Source organism: Carassius carassius, chromosome 34 (assembly GCF_963082965.1).
Source record: "Carassius carassius chromosome 34, fCarCar2.1, whole genome shotgun sequence".
NCBI lineage: Eukaryota > Metazoa > Chordata > Actinopteri > Cypriniformes > Cyprinidae > Carassius > Carassius carassius.
In genome coordinates this window covers 13,828,569-13,849,225 of record NC_081788.1, presented here as the reverse complement: position 1 = coordinate 13,849,225, position 20,657 = coordinate 13,828,569, and the positions used below count along the sequence as shown (strand labels likewise).

Sequence of the window (20,657 nt, the reverse complement as noted above, 5' to 3'; positions counted from 1 at the left end):
ATCAAAAAGAATTACAATTGTTTGACAAAACCCCCAAACCCTTTCATTTCCTTTTTTCTTTTTCGCACTGGGAAATGGAATGGGCCACTGGAGAAGTGCAGTGGAAACCGACAGATCTGAAGTGACAGCTTGCACAACCTCAGCCACGTCAGGGAGTCTTTCCATCCCTGTGGTTTCAACAGCCTGCTGCTCAGAAAGGGGAATAAGTTCCCCTACAACTAAACCAGGTACAGTGGTTTCTGCTGTGTGACGTCTGAGAGAGCCCTGTGTTGAGTGTGGTACAGTTTACTGACACACTGCCCAAGTGGAAGCAGATACACCGTGTGGATTATGTAAAGGAAATTTGGTTAATGAGAAAGATGTGTGCAGCTGAGAGAAGCGAGACGGCAAGCGTCAGCTCTATCCGCATGTTTACCTTCTTAGAAATGACTGTGACTGTCTGTTTGTACATTTCAGACCTCTAGAAAGGAATGAGCCCACAAGCTACAAGCCCAAGAGACAATTTGACTTACTGCCATCTGAAGTTATTCCTGACTGGCCTTTCAGTTATTCACATACCACAATGACACAAGAGCACCTGGAAAACTGTGACCATGAGCTTGGGACTCAAACATGGGGCAATGACATACTGAAGGGTCTGTTATGCTGTTCAAAATCAAACATTCACGTCTTATAAAGTGCATCTTGTAAAAAAAAAAGACAGTCAAACATTCAAAAAGCCTTCTAAAGGTAAAGCCTCCAGATCTCTTTCTGATCAGGTTGGGCTCTCGGCTGACAGCTGCATTAGTAATACGGACCTCACAGCTGATGACTAAGACAGAAGAGGGTAATTGAGTGAAGGATCTAGATCCTGTTCCCCACGAGAGCGACAATCCTGAGGGAGGCATCCATTTCAAGTGCTGTCAGTGACTTTAGAGGAGATTGATGTGTGTGTAACTAATCGCTCACTGGGCTTCTGCAACATCCAGTGAGAGTCTCCGACAGACGTCTATTCATGAGAGAGTAAAGGGGCTACCAATTTGGAAATAAGTGATACAATGCGGTTTCATTGTATTTTCCATCTCTACATTTCGTCTAAAGCCAATGAAGTGGCTAGAGAGAATGTCAAAGAGCTTTTCAGTTCTTGCATTGCATGGTGACAGAATACAAGCAGGAACCTAAAAACCCTTGAAATGGTTTGACAAATGCAATTTTCGTTCCTGTGTTGACACCTTAAACAGGGTATGGCACATTTCTCAATCATTTCTGAACCAGAGCGGTATACTGAAACGCTCTCTGCTGGACACTGTAGAGAGTGCAATTGAAACAAGACCAAAAAATATAATGAGGTGTTCACAGCCAGCTTTTTTCTTGATGAACCCTATCAAGAAAAAAGTAAAAGCCATTATACTGAAGTAATTGAAGGAGTCAATATCACAAGCCTGACTAAGCCCAATGGGCCATGACCCATTCCTCTCCTAGACCCAAATTATTCTTCTGTTCAAAGGAAACATATTCAGCTTTAGTCTCTGCCTTATTAATAACAAACCTGAATTAAAAACAATTCACAAAGCCAGTAAACCTCTCAAGCCATTTCTGTCTGGATGATGTCTGATATTGGTCACAATGCCATTAACACAACATGTGATATTTTACGGACACTCACCTAGGTAGGGGATGCAGGGGGCCATTTTGAGGGATCTGATGTACTCTCTCATGTGGTTGTAATTCTCTTCCTTTGACGTCAGGAAGTCAAGCTTCTCAAATGTGGCCTTGTCCTTTCGACTGATCAGCTGTTCGGAACAGAGATCACATAAGAAATGAACAGTTCATTCAGCAAATCAGAAACAGCTAATGGATGTCTAAATCTAAAACATCTATATCAGAGGTATTCAATGTGAGTACATATCAGGATAGCAACAAGTAGAAAATATTAATATATACAAGTATATTTAAAGACAACATTTTTTATTATTATTAGTATTATGAATATTTTCAGTTTAAAGTTTGTTTAAAGATAACTGAAAAATTCTCCTCATCATCATCATAAAATATTTTTCTTAGTTACATCTCTTAATTATTCAAATATGTTAAAAAAGGCAATAAATTCCAGTAAAAACTAAAATAATATAATATTAATATATAAAAACTATATTAAAATTTACATTTTAAAATTACATTTGGAAAACTGTTACAGTTTTGTCTTTGAATACATTTTAAATGTCATATAATAATATTCTTGGTTTTAATTGGTGAATTTATCATAATATAATAATAATAGAAAATATTTTTCATCTCAGCTCTCTCTCTGTTAATTCCGTATACTTAGAATAACAAATTAAGTTTATATACTGCCTCTAGAAAATAAACAGAGTTACTCCCAACTGGATACATAATTTAGAAGGGGGGACTTGAGGAAGCGCCGTTTTGTACATTTTGTTAGAGGGGAGCCCAACTAAGACTTCTGCTCTAAATAAAATTGTCTGCAAATATGTTAAATATGAAAATTACGACACAATTAAATTGTATTGTATTAAGGGATAAGTTCCCAGAATTCTAGGTACATTTCTTATTATAGAAAACGTATCATAATACACAGGCTCAGTTTCTAAAATGCCTTTAATGAGTAGCATAATTTCACCCAATGCTTTTTTACAGCACATGTGCTATTGAATCTGGGGATGACCATGTGCAAAATCCCTATTAGGATTAACAAAAAGATAATTAACTGAAGAATTCCATCCCATATGACTTTATCACATCAGGAAATGCATTTCCACAAAGTTGTCACGGCAGGGATCCAATGAGGCACGGAGATAGAACCAAGTGCGGGTATGATATTTATTTAAAGGGTAATCCAAAGGGGTAAACAGTCCAGGCAGGGTCAAAACCAGAATATCCAAATATACAAGACACGAGGGCAAGGCAAGGCAAGATGACGGACATGAAATAACCTCAACATTAAACAAGGACTCCGTGACTAAGGCTCAGACAGACCAGGTATAAATACACAAAAGGATGATGGGGAAACAGGAGACAGGTGGGGAACAATCAATTAACTAAACAAGGAGGAAGGTGACCAAATAAGGAGACAGGAAGTGATAAATGATAAACACTGTGGGAACTGAGGACACCTAGTGGAAACCCAGGGAACACAACCCAGACACTGTGACAGTACCCCCCCTCTACGGAGCGGCTCCCAGACGCTCCACGACAGACACAAAACAGAGACCAGGAGGGAGGCGGACAGGTGGAGGCTCAGGGGGAGGGACGGAGGGCCAGAAAAAAAAATCATGGGGAACAGATACCAGAAGTGTAGACACAAAACAGAGAGACCAGGAGGGAGGAGGACCGGAGGAGGTTCAGGGGGAGGGACGGAGGGCCAGGCTCACAGAGAGGAACAGGGACAGGAGTGAACACAAAAACAGAAGACAGAAGACCACCACAACCGTGGGGTCAGGGCGGAAGCCTCCCAGGGCGGAGCAGAAGACCACCACAACCCTGTGGTCAGGACGGAAGCCCCCCAGGGCGGAGCAGAAGACCACCACGTCCTTGTGGACGAAGCCAGAGTCCTCCAGGGCGGAGCGGAAGACCCCCACAACCGTGTGGTCAGGGCGGAAGGCCCCCAGGGCGGAGCAGAAGACCACCACAGCCATGTGGTCAGGACCAGAGCCCCCCAAGGCGGAGCAGACCTCCGTGCGGCTGGATCAATGGGACAACGAAACTCTGGAAATCCCCTGGTGTCCTTACTGGACTCCAGAAGATTGGTGCTGGCCTGACACTGCTCATGAAGATCATTGGTGACTTGCATTTGCTCATGAAGATCAATGGTGACTTGCCTTTGTTCATGAAGATCAGAGGTGACTTGCCTTTGTTCATGAAGATCAGAGGTGACTTGACTCAGTCCTTGAAGACCACCGGTGACTTGACTCAGTCCTTGAAGACCACCGGTGACTTGACTCAGTCCTTGAAGACCACCGGTGACTTGACTCAGTCCTTGAAGATCACCGGTGACTTGACTTGACTCTGAAAGGTCAACGGTGACCAGCCTAGTCTCTGGAGGATCCGCGGTGACTAGCCCTGACTCAGGAGGATCAGCGGTGACTAGCCCTGACTCTGGAGGATCAGCGGTGACTAGCCCTGACTCTGGAGGATCAGCGGTGACTAGCCCTGACTCTGGAGGATCAGCGGTGACTAGCCCTGACTCTGGAGGATCAGCGGTGACTAGCCCTGACTCTGGAGGATCAGCGGTGACTAGCCCTGACTCTGGAGGATCAGCGGTGACTAGCCCTGACTCTGGAGAGTTCACTGGCACCTGACTCGACTCAGTCCTTGAAGACCACCGGTGACTTGACTCAGTCCTTGAAGACCACCGGTGACTTGACTCAGTCCTTGAAGACCACCGGTGACTTGACTCAGTCCTTGAAGATCACCGGTGACTTGACTTGACTCTGAAAGGTCAACGGTGACCAGCCTAGTCTCTGGAGGATCCGTGGTGACTAGCCCTGACTCAGGAGGATCAGCGGTGACTAGCCCTGACTCTGGAGGATCAGCGGTGACTAGCCCTGACTCTGGAGGATCAGCGGTGACTAGCCCTGACTCTGGAGGATCAGCGGTGACTAGCCCTGACTCTGGAGGATCAGCGGTGACTAGCCCTGACTCTGGAGGATCAGCGGTGACTAGCCCTGACTCTGGAGGATCAGCGGTGACTAGCCCTGATTCTGGAGGATCAGCGGTGACTAGCCCTGACTCTGGAGGATCAGCGGTGACTAGCCCTGACTCTGGAGAGTTCACTGGCACCTGACTCGACTCTGGAGAGTTCACTGGCACCTGACTCGACTCTGGAGAGTTCACTGGCACCTGACTCGATTCCGGAGGGTCAATTGGCACCTGACTCGACTCCGGAGGGTCAACTGGCACTTGACTCGACTCCGGAGGGTCAACTGGCACCTGACTCGACTCCGGAGGGTCAACTGGCACCTGACTCGACTCCGGAGGGTCAACTGGAACCTGACTCGACTCCGGAGGGTCAACTGGAACCTGACTCGACTCCGAAGGGTCAACTGAGACTCTCATCCTGTGCAACGGCGCTGGGCAAGCAGCCATCTTGGGCCATGACTCTGGACAGGCGGCCCTCTTGTACTGTGGTGCTGGGCTGGCAGCCATCTTGTACTGTGGCGCTGAACCGGTGGCCAATTTGGGCATTGGCGCTGGGCTGGCGGCCATCCTGTACTGTGGCGCTGGACCGGTGGCCAATCTGGGCATTGGCGCTGGGTTAGCGGCCATCTTGTGCTGTGGCGCTGGACTGACGGCCATCTTGTGCTGTGGCGCTGGACTGACGGCCATCTTGTGCTGTGGCGCTAGGCTGACGGCCATCTGGTGCTGTGGCGCTAGGCTGACGGCCATCTTGGGTTGTGGAGCTGAACCGGTGGCCAATTTGGGCATTGGCGCTGGGCTGGCGGCCATCTTGGGCTGTGGTGCTGGAACGGTGGCCAATTTGGGCATTGGCGCTGGGTTAGCGGCCACCTTGTGCTGTGGTGCTGGACCGGTGGCCAATTTGGGCTGTGGCGCTGAACCGGTGGCCAATTTGGGCATTGGCGCTGGGCTGGCGGCCATCTTGGGCTGTGGCGCTGGAAAAGTGGCCAATTTGGGCATTGGCGCTGGACTGGTGGCCATCTTGGGTTGTGGCGCTTGGCTGGTTGCCATCCTGGGCAGTGGTGCTGGGCTGACGACCACCCCGCCGGAAGAGACCAAAGTGGCTGGGGCATCCCACCGAAGCCGATGCTGCAGGTAGCGCACGAATTCCCAGGATTCCAGTGTCTCTAACTGCGCCATCTCCTAATGAGACACTGGATCATCCAGCCCGCCATTGAAATAGTCCTTGAGGGCCGCATCGTTGTAGCCCATGCCCTCGGCCAGGGACCAGAACACCTGAGCCAGGGCACCCACTTCATTGCCCTCTTGGCGGAGGGCGATCAACCGAAGGTACTTGGTTCGCCGCTCCGCCATCTTGGCTGGGGAATGGAAAAATGACATACCGCTGGTTCCTAGTGTGACGGAGTCCTTCTGTCACGGCAGGGATCCAATGAGGCACGGAGATAGAACCAAGTGCGGGTATGATATTTATTTAAAGGGTAATCCAAAGGGGTAAACAGTCCAGGCAGGGTCAAAACCAGAATATCCAAATATACAAGACACGAGGGCAAGGCAAGGCAAGCTGACGGACATGAAATAACCTCAACATTAAACAAGGACTCCGTGACTAAGACTCAGACAGACCAGGTATAAATACACAAAAGGATGATGGGGAAACAGGAGATAGGTGGGGAACAATCAATTAACTAAACAAGGAGGAAGGTGACCAAATAAGGAGACAGGAAGTGATAAATGATAAACACTGTGGGAACTGAGGACACCTAGTGGAAACCCAGGGAACACAACCCAGACACTGTGACAAAAGTACTTCAACATGCTCTTCTAATGTTAGACAGATACACATACTGCTATACAGTCAGTTCACGTTTTGGTCAGGAAGGAGATTTTGTGAACTATTGCCAAAAAAAAAAAAACAATAAAATCAGAAATTAGGGTGAGGAACTGTGTTTTTATTTCTGAGTGAAATATGTCCTCCGATAAAATAACAACAACAACAAAAACTAAATAAAATAAAACACATAATGGTAGGTAAATAAGGATCAGCTTATGTATCTTTCTCAGGTGTAAAATACCTAAATCAAATGTGGGTAGAAGCAAAAAAGGTGGTACATTCAAAAACAATTGTAATATTTGGTGAACTATTCCTAACAATAACAATACAAGGAAAACAAAACAATTTAAAAAAATTCTATATCTATATAAAGCAGTTGGTGTTTGGAAAGTGTGAGATATTGAATGCCACATTCAAACGTCATGCGTATGCAAGACACTAAAAGAATGTTATAATTAGACTATATTACTCATTTACCAGCCAATTTCCAATGAGTCTGATCAGATTCATACTCAGACAATAGTTATGGAGTGGAAAGCTGACTTGACAGGAAGCTAGTTCTTATTCATCATTTAGATGTTAAAATCAACCTGAACAATTAAATGAAACGCTTGGATTTTTCTTCTTTGGAAACAAGAAAGTGATTTTTTCCTCTCCTTTTATTCAACAAAGAAAGTGGTACTGCGATGCTGAGATAAACCATTTCAGGAAAGTTTGATCGCGACACCATCAATCATGGAGCCTGGTGTGGAAATGATAATATTATGACAAAGATTTGAAGGAGTACTATAAGCTAAGGGAGACTGCTTATGATATTTTACGTTTTTTTTTTTTTTACAAAGCTATTACAAATGATGAACACGGTTATAACGGCACCAGTATATTTCAGTGAATGTGATTTCCATGTGCATGTGTGCGCCATCTCAGCAACAAGACTAGTCATTTTCTGCCTGATTTAGAGCAACCAAATGCCAAAACAAAAGCTTTTTCTCATCTCCTTTATCAAGCCTCCATCACCCATCACCCATCACCACGACCACAGCAGCAGCCGGCCTCTTTCCTTGAGTGCAGGGATTGAGCGGCTGCCACAGTGGCATTATTCATTCTCATAGACACATACACAGAGCTAAACAATCCCTCTGAGGGCGATAAAAGTGAGTGGATTTCTTCAACCACTAACATCTTTATTTTATTTGGCAGTAACACATGAATGACTTTGATTACAGCACAGTTTTTGGAGGTGAGCCCTAAGCTCTGTAGCCACTCCAGATAGCAGTTAAAGCATCCATACATCAGCAGCTGTAAAGACGGAGCGCCACTGAGCTCAGGGACACAATCAGAATAACTTTCCTGTTAAGACTGAATTTAATGGGGATGAGCTTCTTAGCCATTGTTGCAGTGTTAAGAGCTGGATTTGTCATTTGTCTTTTTTATTTAACTTAGATGGGAACAAGAGCAGAAAATGGGATCAGTTATTGGAAAATGGAAGTAGAAGAACAAATTCCTTATGAAATGACTGGCCAACCAAGTTTTACTTGTATTTGATAGTTGGTAAGTATTCATTTTGGACCCTGTCTGTGACACTGACAGAATAGACTTTGGAATCAGGAGATCATCTGTCTGACTGTCAACAAATCCAAGCTTCTCCATCTCGCATCTCTTTGCCAGAAGCTTAACATCTTTCCTTCTTTCTGTGAACATGCTCATTTAATACTTCCTTTCTCCATCTTTCCTTCTAACGTTTGTCAAATCTTCATACTCCCACACTGTGTGTATATATACAGTGGGGTTTCAAAGTCTGAGAGTTGAATGGAACATGCTTCTATTTTGAATTATTTGTTCAATGGAAAAACATTGTGATTATACCAATGACACCAATGTTTAGAAGTAATGGAAAAAGTGGTTTTCAAAACACCCTTAAAGAGAGTAAATGACAAAAGAGTTTTCACTTTTGGGGGGAACAATTCCTTTAAACTAAACTAATCTCAACTCAACTAAAAGATTTCAAATCTTCCTAAATACAATATTATTTAAAATCATTTAGTGTCTACTGTAGAGGCTGTGAAAAAGAAAAAAAAAAAAAAAAAAAAAATCCAAGTCCAGATTGTTAACTAGAAGCATGAATAAAATGATCAAAAGAGCATATTTTGAGTTTTATTTATTATTTATAAAAAATATATATATATTTTTTTATTTTTGTTAAAGTGATCTCAGACTTATGGAGCCCATCATATACATATTGCAATACTGGTCAATTTTTACTTAATGACTGACAGCATCCATTTATAAAGCATAAAAGACCAGTAATTTCTGAATATAGTCATTAGGTGATAAAGTCATATAACATCTACATCTTCATATATAATCTGTTCCAAAATGTGTACCAGTGAGTGCCATATTACTCCTAATTAATTGCATGCACACTGGGAAATCAGCAGTTAATATTCAAATAAGTGGAAACAAGGCGTTGAAGTCAAGCGGTTCAGAAATTGGATGAAACAAATAACATAAAAGAATTACTCGATCCAGTCTGTGCCATGAGAAGTAAAACATAAACCATTTGCACAGCAAGACTGAAAACAGTCATTATAGTCACTCAATACTGTCAGCAACTATACGCAAGTACCTTTTCATTATGAACAGGTCAACAAATGAAATGCTCCAATTTTATAATTAAAACCGGGCCATAGTTCAATGTGCACATTTTCTCAAATTCAAGCTGGAGGGCTCTGGAACGAGAAGAAACCTCTTAAAACAGGGCTGTGATGAATCAGAAGTTGTCATGCCAATGTTACATATCAGTCTTTCTGATGAGACTTGATGCATTTTGAGATGCAAAGAACACTGATTCTGTGGCCTTTTAAAGGTGTTTGGCATTTTACAACGCCTCACTGCACAAGCCGCAAGTCAGTTTCTGTGTTTAGTTTTTACTCCTCAAGCTTTATCATAAACCCCAAAATAAAAGTAATAATCTAGAAAATTGCCAAATTGTTTGTACTGTAGGGCTAAATTGGCTGTTGTGATGTAAACAGAATCAATGAATTACACTAATAAATTGAATAAACTTTTTTGTTAAATGTAAATTAAGTACATCATTTAATATGATATGATACATAACACAAAATGTCATTGTGGCAAAGCTAAATGTATGGCAAGAGAATTGGGCTTGTGGTATTGGACAAATGGTCCTGTTGCAATTCCTTATAAACAACATGCTCCCTCTTTTCCATCTTTTCTCAATTTGCAAAAGTGCTGTGGCTCAGCATGGAATGTCAACTCTTGCATCCCAAATCATTAAGGCCCCCATTAAGTCTGAACTCACTACCATCATGAAACAATTCACATTTGAATTATAATCCCTTATTTATTAAATGTTGATAAAAATGCATATCATTTTCTACAAGTATCTTGACGCACTCTGCCTATTCGGTTGTGCTCACTAAGGGTTGGTTGTATGTTGTCTGTACAGCATCTAGAGTTTAGCCCTTCTTCTTTTTCCTCATGAAAAGAGGCCAAGAGGGTTTGGACCTCAATCTGGGGTGATGCAAATATTTATAAATAGATATAGAAGGGAGTCACTTGCCCTTCAGCCTGGTTGGTGCTCACAGAACAGGACACAATGTTCAAGAGAGGAAACCCAAGGTCTAGCTAGGACCAAGGAAACAGAACCGGAGCACACAACGTTTTTAATAATTTATTAATAAAAAACGACTAACGTTTCGAAGCTCATGCGTCTTGTTCAGAGTCAAACAATGAATGGCAACATACAGATTTTATAGCATTGCAGTTCAAATCATTGGCCACAAGCCTGGATGGGTGTGGTACATCAATTAATTAATCATAATTAGGCACTCAGGTGTAAACCAGTGTGAATTATAAAAAACATGAGAGGCCCAGTTCCTCATTCAGACCATTAGGTTCCACTGTGTTGAGAGTGAAAATCCAGAACGCCTCTCTTTGTAGTAGGGACTTATATCGCCGCCTCATTGGGAGGGTAGAATTCTTTCAATCCCCCAAAATTTTAAGGACGCATTAGAGTCATGATTAGCTTGTACATAATGTCTCACAATTGCATAGTCCATATTACGGTTCCGAATTGCTGCTTTATGTTCTGCAATGCGTAATTTAAGGGGGCATTTAGTCTGACCTACATACACTAGACCACATGGACATTTCAACATATAAATCACGTGGGTTGTATTACAATTAATAAAAGAGTTAATCTTGCATTTTTTACCTGACTGAGGATGGAAAAATTGCTTAGTATCATTTGAGTTAGAGCAATGGGTACAATGTCCACATCTATAAAAACCCAAAGGAGGAGCCGGCAACCACATAGATTTTAGTGAAGGGCTCATGGTCGTGTGAACCAACCTATCTCTCATTGAGCGCGGACGCTTAAAAGTAATGCGCGGCAATGTTTCTTAATCACATGCTTTATTTCTCCGCCAATATGAGAGAACTCTGTGGAGAAGCAAGGTCTTTGTCTAGAGACTAGTTTGGTTTTAATCAAGAGATGTGATCGTTGCGTCGATCTAGCTCGTTCATAAGCTGCGGAGATGTCGCTTTCAGTATAGCCCCTTTTACGAAAGCGTTCTATCATTTCTACTGCTCCGCGCTCAAACTCGGCATCGTTACTACAATTTCTTCTAAGCCATAAAAATTGGCCAATAGGAATATTTTTAATAAGTTTTGTTTAGGATGATGGCTATCTGCTCTGAGGATAGTATTTCTGCTAAGAGGTTTACGATAGATCGATGTTCCTAAACCTCCTTGGGAATTTTTGTAAATAGTCAAATAAAAAAAAAGTTAATATTGTCTGTAGAGTGTTCTACTGTGAATCTCAGAAAGGATGTGGTAGAGTTAATATAGGCCATGAAATTCTCCAATTCAAACAAGGTCCCTGTCCAGATAAAGAAAACATCATCAATGTATCTCTTCCACAAAGGGGTTTTAGGAAGAAATAAGTTGTTAACAGGATTACCAATGAATTTAGCTTCCCAAAAACCCATTACTAGGCATGCATACGACGGTGCAAAGCAACTCCCCATACTGACCCCACGCTTTTGTAGATAATAATGGCCCGCATATTGGAAATAGTTCATTGTTAAAATGACTTCCGACAATGTCAGTAAGAATTTGTTGGGAGGAGCTATATCCGTGGCCCGTCTTTCAAAGAAGTGTAGTAGCGCCTCAGTCCCTGCTTCATGAGGAATGCATGTATACAAGCTTTGCACGTCACAAGTTACCAACATGAAATCATGATCACATTCAAACGAATCCAGAAGTCTCAATATGTCAGATGTATCCCCTAGAAAAGATGGTAATTCACATACATATTTTTTCAAAATGAAGTCGAGGTACTGTGACAACGGTTCAGTTAGACAGCCAATACTAGACACAATGGGCCTGAGTGGTGGATCAATAAGGGATTTATGTATTTTGGGAAGTCCATAAAACACGGGGCATACCGGATGTTTTACAGTTAAAAAATCTTTTTCTTTTTCAGTAATCCAACCCCTATGTAGTGCCTTCTCCAATAGCTGATCAATCTCCACTTTATGATGTTTTAGGGGATTGCGAGTTAATGGAGTATAGCAATCTTTGTCATTAAGTTGGGACATTATACTAAAGTTATATTTATCAGCACTCATTACAACAATCAAACCCCCTTTATCAGCAGGGCGAATAAGAATATCTAATCTCTTTTCTAGTTCATTCAAACTCTTTAATTCAGAATGTGACAAATTAATTCTCTTTTGGCGTGCTTTTTTACATATCTTGGTGAACTCGTTTTCTACTAGATTTTTGTATGTAGTAATAGAAGGGTTCAGATTAGAATAGGGAACAAAAATAGATTTCTTTCTGAAATTTTTCTTTCCCTCTCTCTCTCTCAACCTCTTAATTCTGTGCACGCTCAACTCTTGACACACGCTCGCTCAACTTACAACAGCGTTACAAGTGTGCCACAGAATCAACCAATCGGAAAATTAAAGGTCAATTGTGATTGGCTGTTGGTCTCCAATCAAATCGCTAGTAGAACCAAAGCCCTATCATTTCCTATTTAGAATTCAATAACGAGAAATGGAAAAATGGCTAGTTTATTCGTTTTTCCGTTTATTTTAACAAACGGAAAATGAGTTTTTGGCTCTATATCTCATTTTGTCTTTTGGGGTTTACAAATCGTTTTATGGCTTCAATATTTTATCCGCACTTGTGGGCGGCGCTGAAACGCTGCTTTCATCTGATTGGTCGAATGGCTCCGCCTTCAGAACGTCTTTTCATTCTTTCGGCAGAATAAGAGTCAGTGCGAGTGAAGCACTGTAATGTCTGAAACCACCACTCACTGTTAATTATAATAATATTTGAAACAGATGTGGCTGGGCACATAATTCGTGCTGCTGTGACTTGCAAGTGACCCCTTTAAATTATTTCTAGGTTGTAGTATTGTATGAATATTGTCCCACTGTAAATACAGTGCAAATAGTTCTGTCTCCTTGGATAAAAGTGAAGTGGAAATCAAAATCAATAATAGACTGAACAGTTCCATGATAATATGTCTGTAACATTTATTACTTTCGTCTTTTAAGTCTAAAGGCACTATGTATGTGTGTGTGACATTAATAAATAATTGTGAAAATTAATATAGTTACATTTATGAAATAAATTAGTAATATTAGTTTTATTACATACTAAATTGAATGATGTTTCTCTTCTTAGTATTCTTTGTTGGGCTTGAGAAAGCCAACATATATTTAAACATTATTATTATTATTTATTATAAGAGTTATTGACACCTACTAGAACTTTAATGTTTCACCAAATTCAGCTCAGATCTTCAGACTCGTCTGACTCGCGTTGCTGTGTAACTGGTCAGACTTAACTTCCCAAAAAATCCTAGTGACTTTTGTTACCCGAAGTGTTAAGGCCTTAACACTTAATGTCCACTAGAGGGGGCGACAGGATTTCTGTTTACATTAGTTTTTAAAAAAAAAAAAAAAAATTCGTTATTGAATTCTAAATAGGAAATGAAATGATCAAAACGTACATGGACCAGACAGGCTTTGGTTCTACTAGCGATTTGATTGGAGACCAACAGCCAATCACAATTGACCTTTAATTTTGATTGGTTGATTCTGTGGCACACTTGAATGCTGTTGTAAGTTGAGTGAGCGTGTCAAGAGTTGAGCGCGCACTGTATTAAGAGGTTGAGAGAGAGAGAGGGACTTGACAGGAGTGCAGAGAATAAGTTTGTGAGAGAGCAACTGAGTAAACTGTGTGAGAATGGTTATTACTGCACGTTAATAATAGCAAACAAGCAAATACATTTATTGAGCACGGAATCGTTTTTTCTTTGCTCAAGCAATTTTTTTTTTTTTGTGATTGTTAATTTCTGTTCAAAATATAATGTAATGTGCTTACATATAGTTCTCTGTGCTAAAAACTTACAATTACTCGCTCAGGATTGTGGCACAAAAATAACGCCATATCAGACGACCTTCTCATCTACATTTCTGCAAATAAGATCAATGGAAATCCAAGAGCACTAGAGCTCTCTGGAGAAATAAATACAAACACTGCTTTGTCAGCTAAATTATAAATCAGTAGAACCGCTAGCATTTTGTGGATATGCACAAAAATTCCCCTTTAAGGGAAAAGAATATTAAATGAGAGTTTTTTTTTACTCATGTCTTCTCATGTCTAAATATCACAAATTAAAATTGTATTATCATAATTAGGTATGATGTGTTAACTAAAAACTAAATAGCTAAGCATTCATTATAATGATCTTAAACAATTATTTTTGTGACTAACTTTACTGCTATTTACACAGATATTATAGTATACACATTTTGCTAATGTTATTATAATGGAAAAAAATATGGAAAAATATAATACAAAAAATTTATTTAAAATTAATAAAAATTAATAGTTCAAACTGTTGTTGACTAAATAGAATGTCATAAATAAAAGCAAAGTCTCTTTAAGACAAGTCATGTCACTCGGCAGCCATCTTTGAAACGTCTGTTGGGCATCCAAGTGCAGCTCCCATCTCTTTGAATGGGGAAACATCAAATTCTCCAAAACTGTTTACTAAGCTAAGGATTAAATTTCATATTTGAAATCACCAAAGAAATCTGACAACAACTGTAAATAAAATAAAATAAAAATAATCAATAAAATAAAATATCCAAGTCCCCATGAAGGTCTTACTTACCGCCCAGGTCTTGCTCAATCTGAAGATGGGTGCGCTCTGAAGTGCAGAGACCACTGACACCAGAGAGTGCAGGTTATTCAGCTCCAGGAGTTTCTATAAAGACAGAGAAGACACATAATATTTATAAACATTATCCAGTTAAATGTCTCATGTAAGATACAAATGTAGGACCTGACCAATAGAATTAAAACCCTTTTAATTTCCATTTAATAGTGTAATACAGTCAATGTACAGATACTTTTATATTCAGTAATATTCTACTTTCAATTGTTTGTTCCGATGTGTTTTGATCTGTTCATGTCATGCTATTGTCATTCTTTTCTTTTCCACTAGGTTGACTTCTGTGAACTAGGGGTTGAGCAACCTCTGATTTTTTTTAAAGTCGACTTTTATGTGATGAAAGTCGAGTCGAAGTCAACTAGTCGCTGATGACATCATTAATGAACAAATAAGTGGAGCTGTGACAAACTCCTTGTGCACAGCGCTGCCCACATGGCTATTGCTCTTATAACAGCAAATTTTTATCAGTTCTTTTGCCTTTGGGTCATTTTATTTCTCACAGATTTCTGCTCGTTCTAAATCAGATATAGATAAAGTAGCACAGTAAAGATTACATTTATATGAATGCATTAGTGAGAGCGATGGCATGTGTGAATTAATTCTACATGGCAGCATCTCTCTTGTAGCATCTCTAACACTGTGGGATTTAGTTATTAAGAAATATATGCTTGAACTTTTTAGTTTCTAAGCTATTTTATTGAGAAATTACAGAACAGCGTTGACAGTACATTTCCGCACTGAATGATTCTGTGCACACGCGATCTGTGCATGACGTATAAGCTACTGTCTGTAGCCTATGTGTGTGTGTGTTTTCATTGCAGCAACGCATTAGATTAGAACAGTGATTAACTTACCTGTACAATAAGCTGTTTAGAATGTGCATTCTCCTGTTCAATTTCAAGCATTCAGTAATATAATCACACGTCTGGTGGAGCTTTCAAAGTATACATTTATTTGTCATTTTAACTGTTTGAAAATAGAGTGTAAATGTGGAAGTCCTTCAAAGATTTCTTAACCTGTTGCGCCCTCTATAGGACCAGCGACTAGTCGACGTCAAGCTTAAAGCGTTATTGCAGAGCACTGAAGTTGACTAGTCGACAAATCTATTAGTCTGTGCAACCCCTACTGTGAACTACTATGTGCAAACCACCTTTATGGAAAGTAGGAGAAAAAGGAATGATTCTTTGTTTTTGTTTTTTTAGTCATTGGCTGATCTGCTTTATCCATTATCATAACCGTTAGCGTAGCCCACTGAGGCTTACATGGGCGTGTCTGCCGGTAGCAGGGTATACAGCTTCTTCACGTTTAGGTGAGTTTTCAACTTTAAGAAGTCATTCAGTGGGTTTTCCTGTGTCATGGTACATTGAGATTCAGGAGAGCATGTATGCTGATTGAATGCACAGCAGTCTGTGGCTCTCTGTGTGTGTGACTGTTGGCACAAACGACAAGATAAGCTTCTAATCTGCATGATTGTTTGGAAATGTTTGATGCATCAATTCAAAAGAAATATGTACTTTTAAATGTATAAAATTAAAGCTTAAATTAAATTAAAAACCTTAACCTTAATTTTAATCATACAAGTGTTATTTTGATTTAGGAATCAAAACATACAACTAAAAAGCAATAGATTCCATGTTACTGTCACATTACAGATTCAGAAGTTAGCAATTTACTTTGAACAGCTGAAATGGACTGGAAATATAAAATTACAATTTTTAAAATAACCATTAAGTTAATTTTATGGTTCATTCACAATATTTACTCTCAAAAGGATGTATCTGTACTAAATTACATTTTAAAAGCAATTACAAGACAGACGGGAAGCCAGATAAAATGCGCGAAATGATTCAAGAAAAGATAATGAGAATAGCAGTTATGTTAAAATGAGAAAATATGCTTATATTATTTGGTGAGAAATAATGAGGACATGTTTTATACAAGAAGGGCTTTTTCTATTCTCCCTGTGTTGTTTACTACCGTCATTTGAAGATAATTTGGAAATGTAATGGATTCGGGGTTTTTTTTGTGATTTAAATGCTTAATCACAAATGGAGGCAGAGGAAAAACTGATGGCTGGCTGTTTAAACAAAGTCTGAGACAGATCACAGTCAGATGAAGCCATTTTTTATGATGTTCTCATCCTCAATTTATGCCATAAACACTCACCACTCCTGTGCAATGTCTCTGCTCATTCTCACGGACTTAAAACAGATGGTTTTAATCCATCAAGTCTTGTATAACGTCATTAAAATTGCACAATGTAAAAGGAAAATTCCTGAAAGTGACCACGAAAACCTGTTTTGCTTGAACTTCTATTAGTTATGGTAATGCCAGTGCCAAGGACAATTACTAGAATACCAAATGCAATTCAGATGCAAAAACATATATTAATAAATGACTATACTTGATAAAAGTCATAGGGTCAGTTATATTTGTGCTGCCATGGCAATACAGACAAAGAAAAATAACTATCAATAAATAAAGGAACCAAGCTGCACAGGCTGAAGGAACAGAGAAAACCAAAAAATGTCTCACCTTGGCAATTTTGATGAAATGGCCCAATATCACTGCTCGGATTTTCAGTGTTTGAGCCGTCAGTATCTCCCTCACTGCCCAGAAACTGACCTACGAGAAGAAAAGATGGTAAGTTAAACTACATTTACATTTAGTCATTTAGCAGACGCTTTTATCCATGGACTTACAATGAGGACAATAAACGCAATCAAAATCAACAAAAGAGCAATGATATACAAGTGCTATAACAAGTCTCAGTTAGCTTAAGAATAGAATTAGAATAGTGAGTGTTAAAGTTAGAGGGTCAAATAAAGATGGAAGAGATTCTTGAAGATGGCTAAGGTTTCAGCTGCTGGGATTGAGTTGGGGAGGTCATTCCACCAGGAGGGAACATTTAATTTAAAAGTCCGTAAAAGTGACTTTGTGCTTCTTTGGGATGGCACAATCAAGCGACGTTCACTTGCAGAACGCAAAGCTTCTAGAGGGCACATAAATCTGAAGTAATGAATTTAGGTAAAGGGGTGCAAAGCCAGTGGTAGTTTTGTATGCAAACATCAATGCCTTGCATTTTATGTGAGGAGCTATTGGAAACCAGTGCAAATTGATAAACAGAGGTGTGTGACGTGTATTCTTTTTGGCTCATTAAAAATTAATATTGCTGCCATGTTCTGGATTAATTGTAAAGGTTTGATAGAACTGGCTGGAAGACCTGCCAAGAGGGCATTGCAATAGTCCAGCCTGGACAGAACAAGAGCTTGAACAAGGACTTGTGAAGTATGTTCTGAAAGAAAGGGCCTGATATTCTTGATATTGAATAAAGCAAATCTGCAAGACCAGACTAAATGTAAAATGCTTATTGAATGCTTATTCTGCAGAGATAACCATGGTTTCATAATTTATGGCTACAGTACATGTTATGTAATTGCTGTGAAAATAAAACCTTCTCAGCAACAATTACTCAAAATGTGCAGCAAACACGAGATATCAAAACTTTAGTACACTCCTAAAATGAACAAAGACAGATTAATAAAAATAAAAAAAATCAGGAAATCGTTGATTTATGAGAAAAACTGTCTGAAAAAATGGTTTTCAGACACAGTGTTTCCTCTTATTTACAGGCTTAAAAAAATGCCAGAGCATCAGTCAACTGAACCTAAGCAGCAAAACTGATTCTTTGCTTTTTTCCCTCTGGAAATGTAAGACATTTGTTGTTGATGATGACATTAAAAGATTGAAATGACAAGCATAATTGCAGACCTCAAATAGCCACATACATTAAAATTCCAAGACATTTAAGCTCTGCCAAAGAGAAATGCCACTTAAATAAAAATCATATTAATTCCTAATGCACAATGACCTTCGTAAGCAGATATTTATAGGCGTATTTTAAGAAACAGCGGTAAGAAAAGTTTTGTGCATTAACAGTAAAAGTGTGAGAACAGGGGAATTGGCTCAAGGAATATTTTTGACTGGGCGGTACTTGGTTGTTGTTTTGTTTTATCACAAGTGGCGCTTTGTCTGAGAGTTTAAGATCCGCAGTTGTAAAACAACAGTTGGTTCTGTGTGCAACCAATTTTTACTATGTTCTTCATTGACCCTTTCTAATGCATTTAATCTCCATTTAGTGCCACTGCAGAAGACACCTAAAAAAATAAATAAATAATAAAATGTGGCAAAACTGAAGTAGAAAAAGGGAGAAAAACCCATCAACAGACCTCTCTGTTGGATGTGTCCAGTGCAGTGTATTTATTTATCTAAAGGAGTTAATGCAGCTGTTGGACCATCATGATATTTTGTCTATATGAGGCACCTTTTTGCACTAAAAACTGTAATATACAGTAAAAAGAGCAAATTTAATGTGATTTGAAACGAGATGCGTCCTCCATCTCAGCTTGTATAAGTTAACACCTAATGGACTTCTGTTTTACGCTAATAGGCTCATATGTTAAATCAAATAAAATAAAATCCACTTTATCAGCTATTTAGTGAGGTTTCTAGCTAATCGATTGGAACACATCCCATGTCAAATCAGCAGTGCATTATCTTTTTATTTGCGCATTATCTAAAACAGTGTCAATGTTCTTTTTTCAATATAATAACATCCATTGACGTCTATTATATGAGTTATTTTTGGTGGTGCTATTCGACCTACGTTTTAAACCCTGTAAAGGGGTGGTTAGTGGATAAGAGAGAGAGAACAAAACTTACACTCTATACCTGTTATGAAACTGTATTTCAAACTGAGATCTTGTTGAAATTACTCTTACATCAGGAAACATTTTACAAGTAAAAGTTTAGCAAACATGGAATAAACACTGGAGCCTATAGCTTGTAATAAATGATCTTAAAGTGTAACTCTTGGCTACACCTACTAGTGCAGTATTGCTTACCTGGTTAAATCTCCGTGTGAAGGCCACAACATTGGGTGAAAGGCTATGCTTCTCCTTCTTGTTCCATCCACAGCTCGCCAGCTCCTAAACAACCAAACAGTCAACTCAACCTGGCAACAGTGTTTTTTACTGTAAGTAAGTGCAATATATGTGTGCATTTTTTCTGCTGTTCAACTGTTCAAAATTTGGGGGTCATGTTTCCATGTAAAAAAAAAAACCTCCATGAATTTGCTAAAAGTGCAGTAAAACAGTAATATTGAGAAATAGATTTATTACATAAAACAGCTGTCCTCCCCCCCTTTCCTTTAAAAACAAATATATTTTGTATTTTCTCATTTAGTCCTGTGATCCAAAACTGTATTTTCAGCAGCCATTACTTCAGTCCTCAGTGTCACACGATCCTTCAGAAATCATTCTAATATGCTGATTTGCTGCATAGGGAACATTTTATATTAATATCAATTTAAAAAGAGCATTAATTTTGAAAATAAATAATTGCAATTTCACTGTCACTTTTGATTTATTTAATTCATTCTTGCTAATAAATAGTATCCCTTTCTTTATCTTTTGAAAGGTAGTGTACTCTGATATTAATAAAATCTCATTAAACTGCTCTTTCATTACACATGCTTTATACCATTCATTCATTCATTCAAGTCAAAAAACTGACCATAACTACGCTGTCTGGCTAAAAGAAGGCATACAAAGGTAAAATACCCACAACACTTGAAGCACCACACTATTTTCCGCTTTACCATTAGTAAAAATGTCTACATATTTGACTATATTGTATCTCTTATTGACTTACTATAAATATACCAGCTTTGTATTGATTTAATTTAGATAAGAAAAACAACACATCTGCTGCTTTCATTTCATCGACAGAGCAGCTTTGCATTGGGACGTTATATGGTTCTAAGCCTCCTAAGGTTCACGGAGCAGTGAACACTAACACTTTTATAGTATCGTGCAGACCAACAGCAGATGGAAACTTTCAAAGGCATTTCAG

The 20,657-nt window shown here is 39.4% G+C and overlaps 1 protein-coding gene across 3 annotated transcripts in view; it reads right to left on the bottom strand.

Annotated features, from left to right (window-relative positions):
• The window catches only part of LOC132114433 (ras-specific guanine nucleotide-releasing factor RalGPS1-like), a 96,081-nt gene that overhangs the window by 61,389 nt on the left and 14,035 nt on the right, over positions 1 to 20,657 (bottom strand). For all 3 annotated transcript variants that reach the window (XM_059522549.1, XM_059522551.1, XM_059522550.1), the window contains 4 exons: positions 19,649 to 19,732; positions 17,280 to 17,369; positions 14,685 to 14,777; positions 1,646 to 1,772 (listed from right to left, as the gene is read on the bottom strand). In XM_059522549.1, the coding sequence (XP_059378532.1) occupies positions 1,646 to 1,772; positions 14,685 to 14,777; positions 17,280 to 17,369; positions 19,649 to 19,732 (394 nt within the window). The remainder of the gene's footprint in view (positions 1 to 1,645; positions 1,773 to 14,684; positions 14,778 to 17,279; positions 17,370 to 19,648; positions 19,733 to 20,657) is intronic.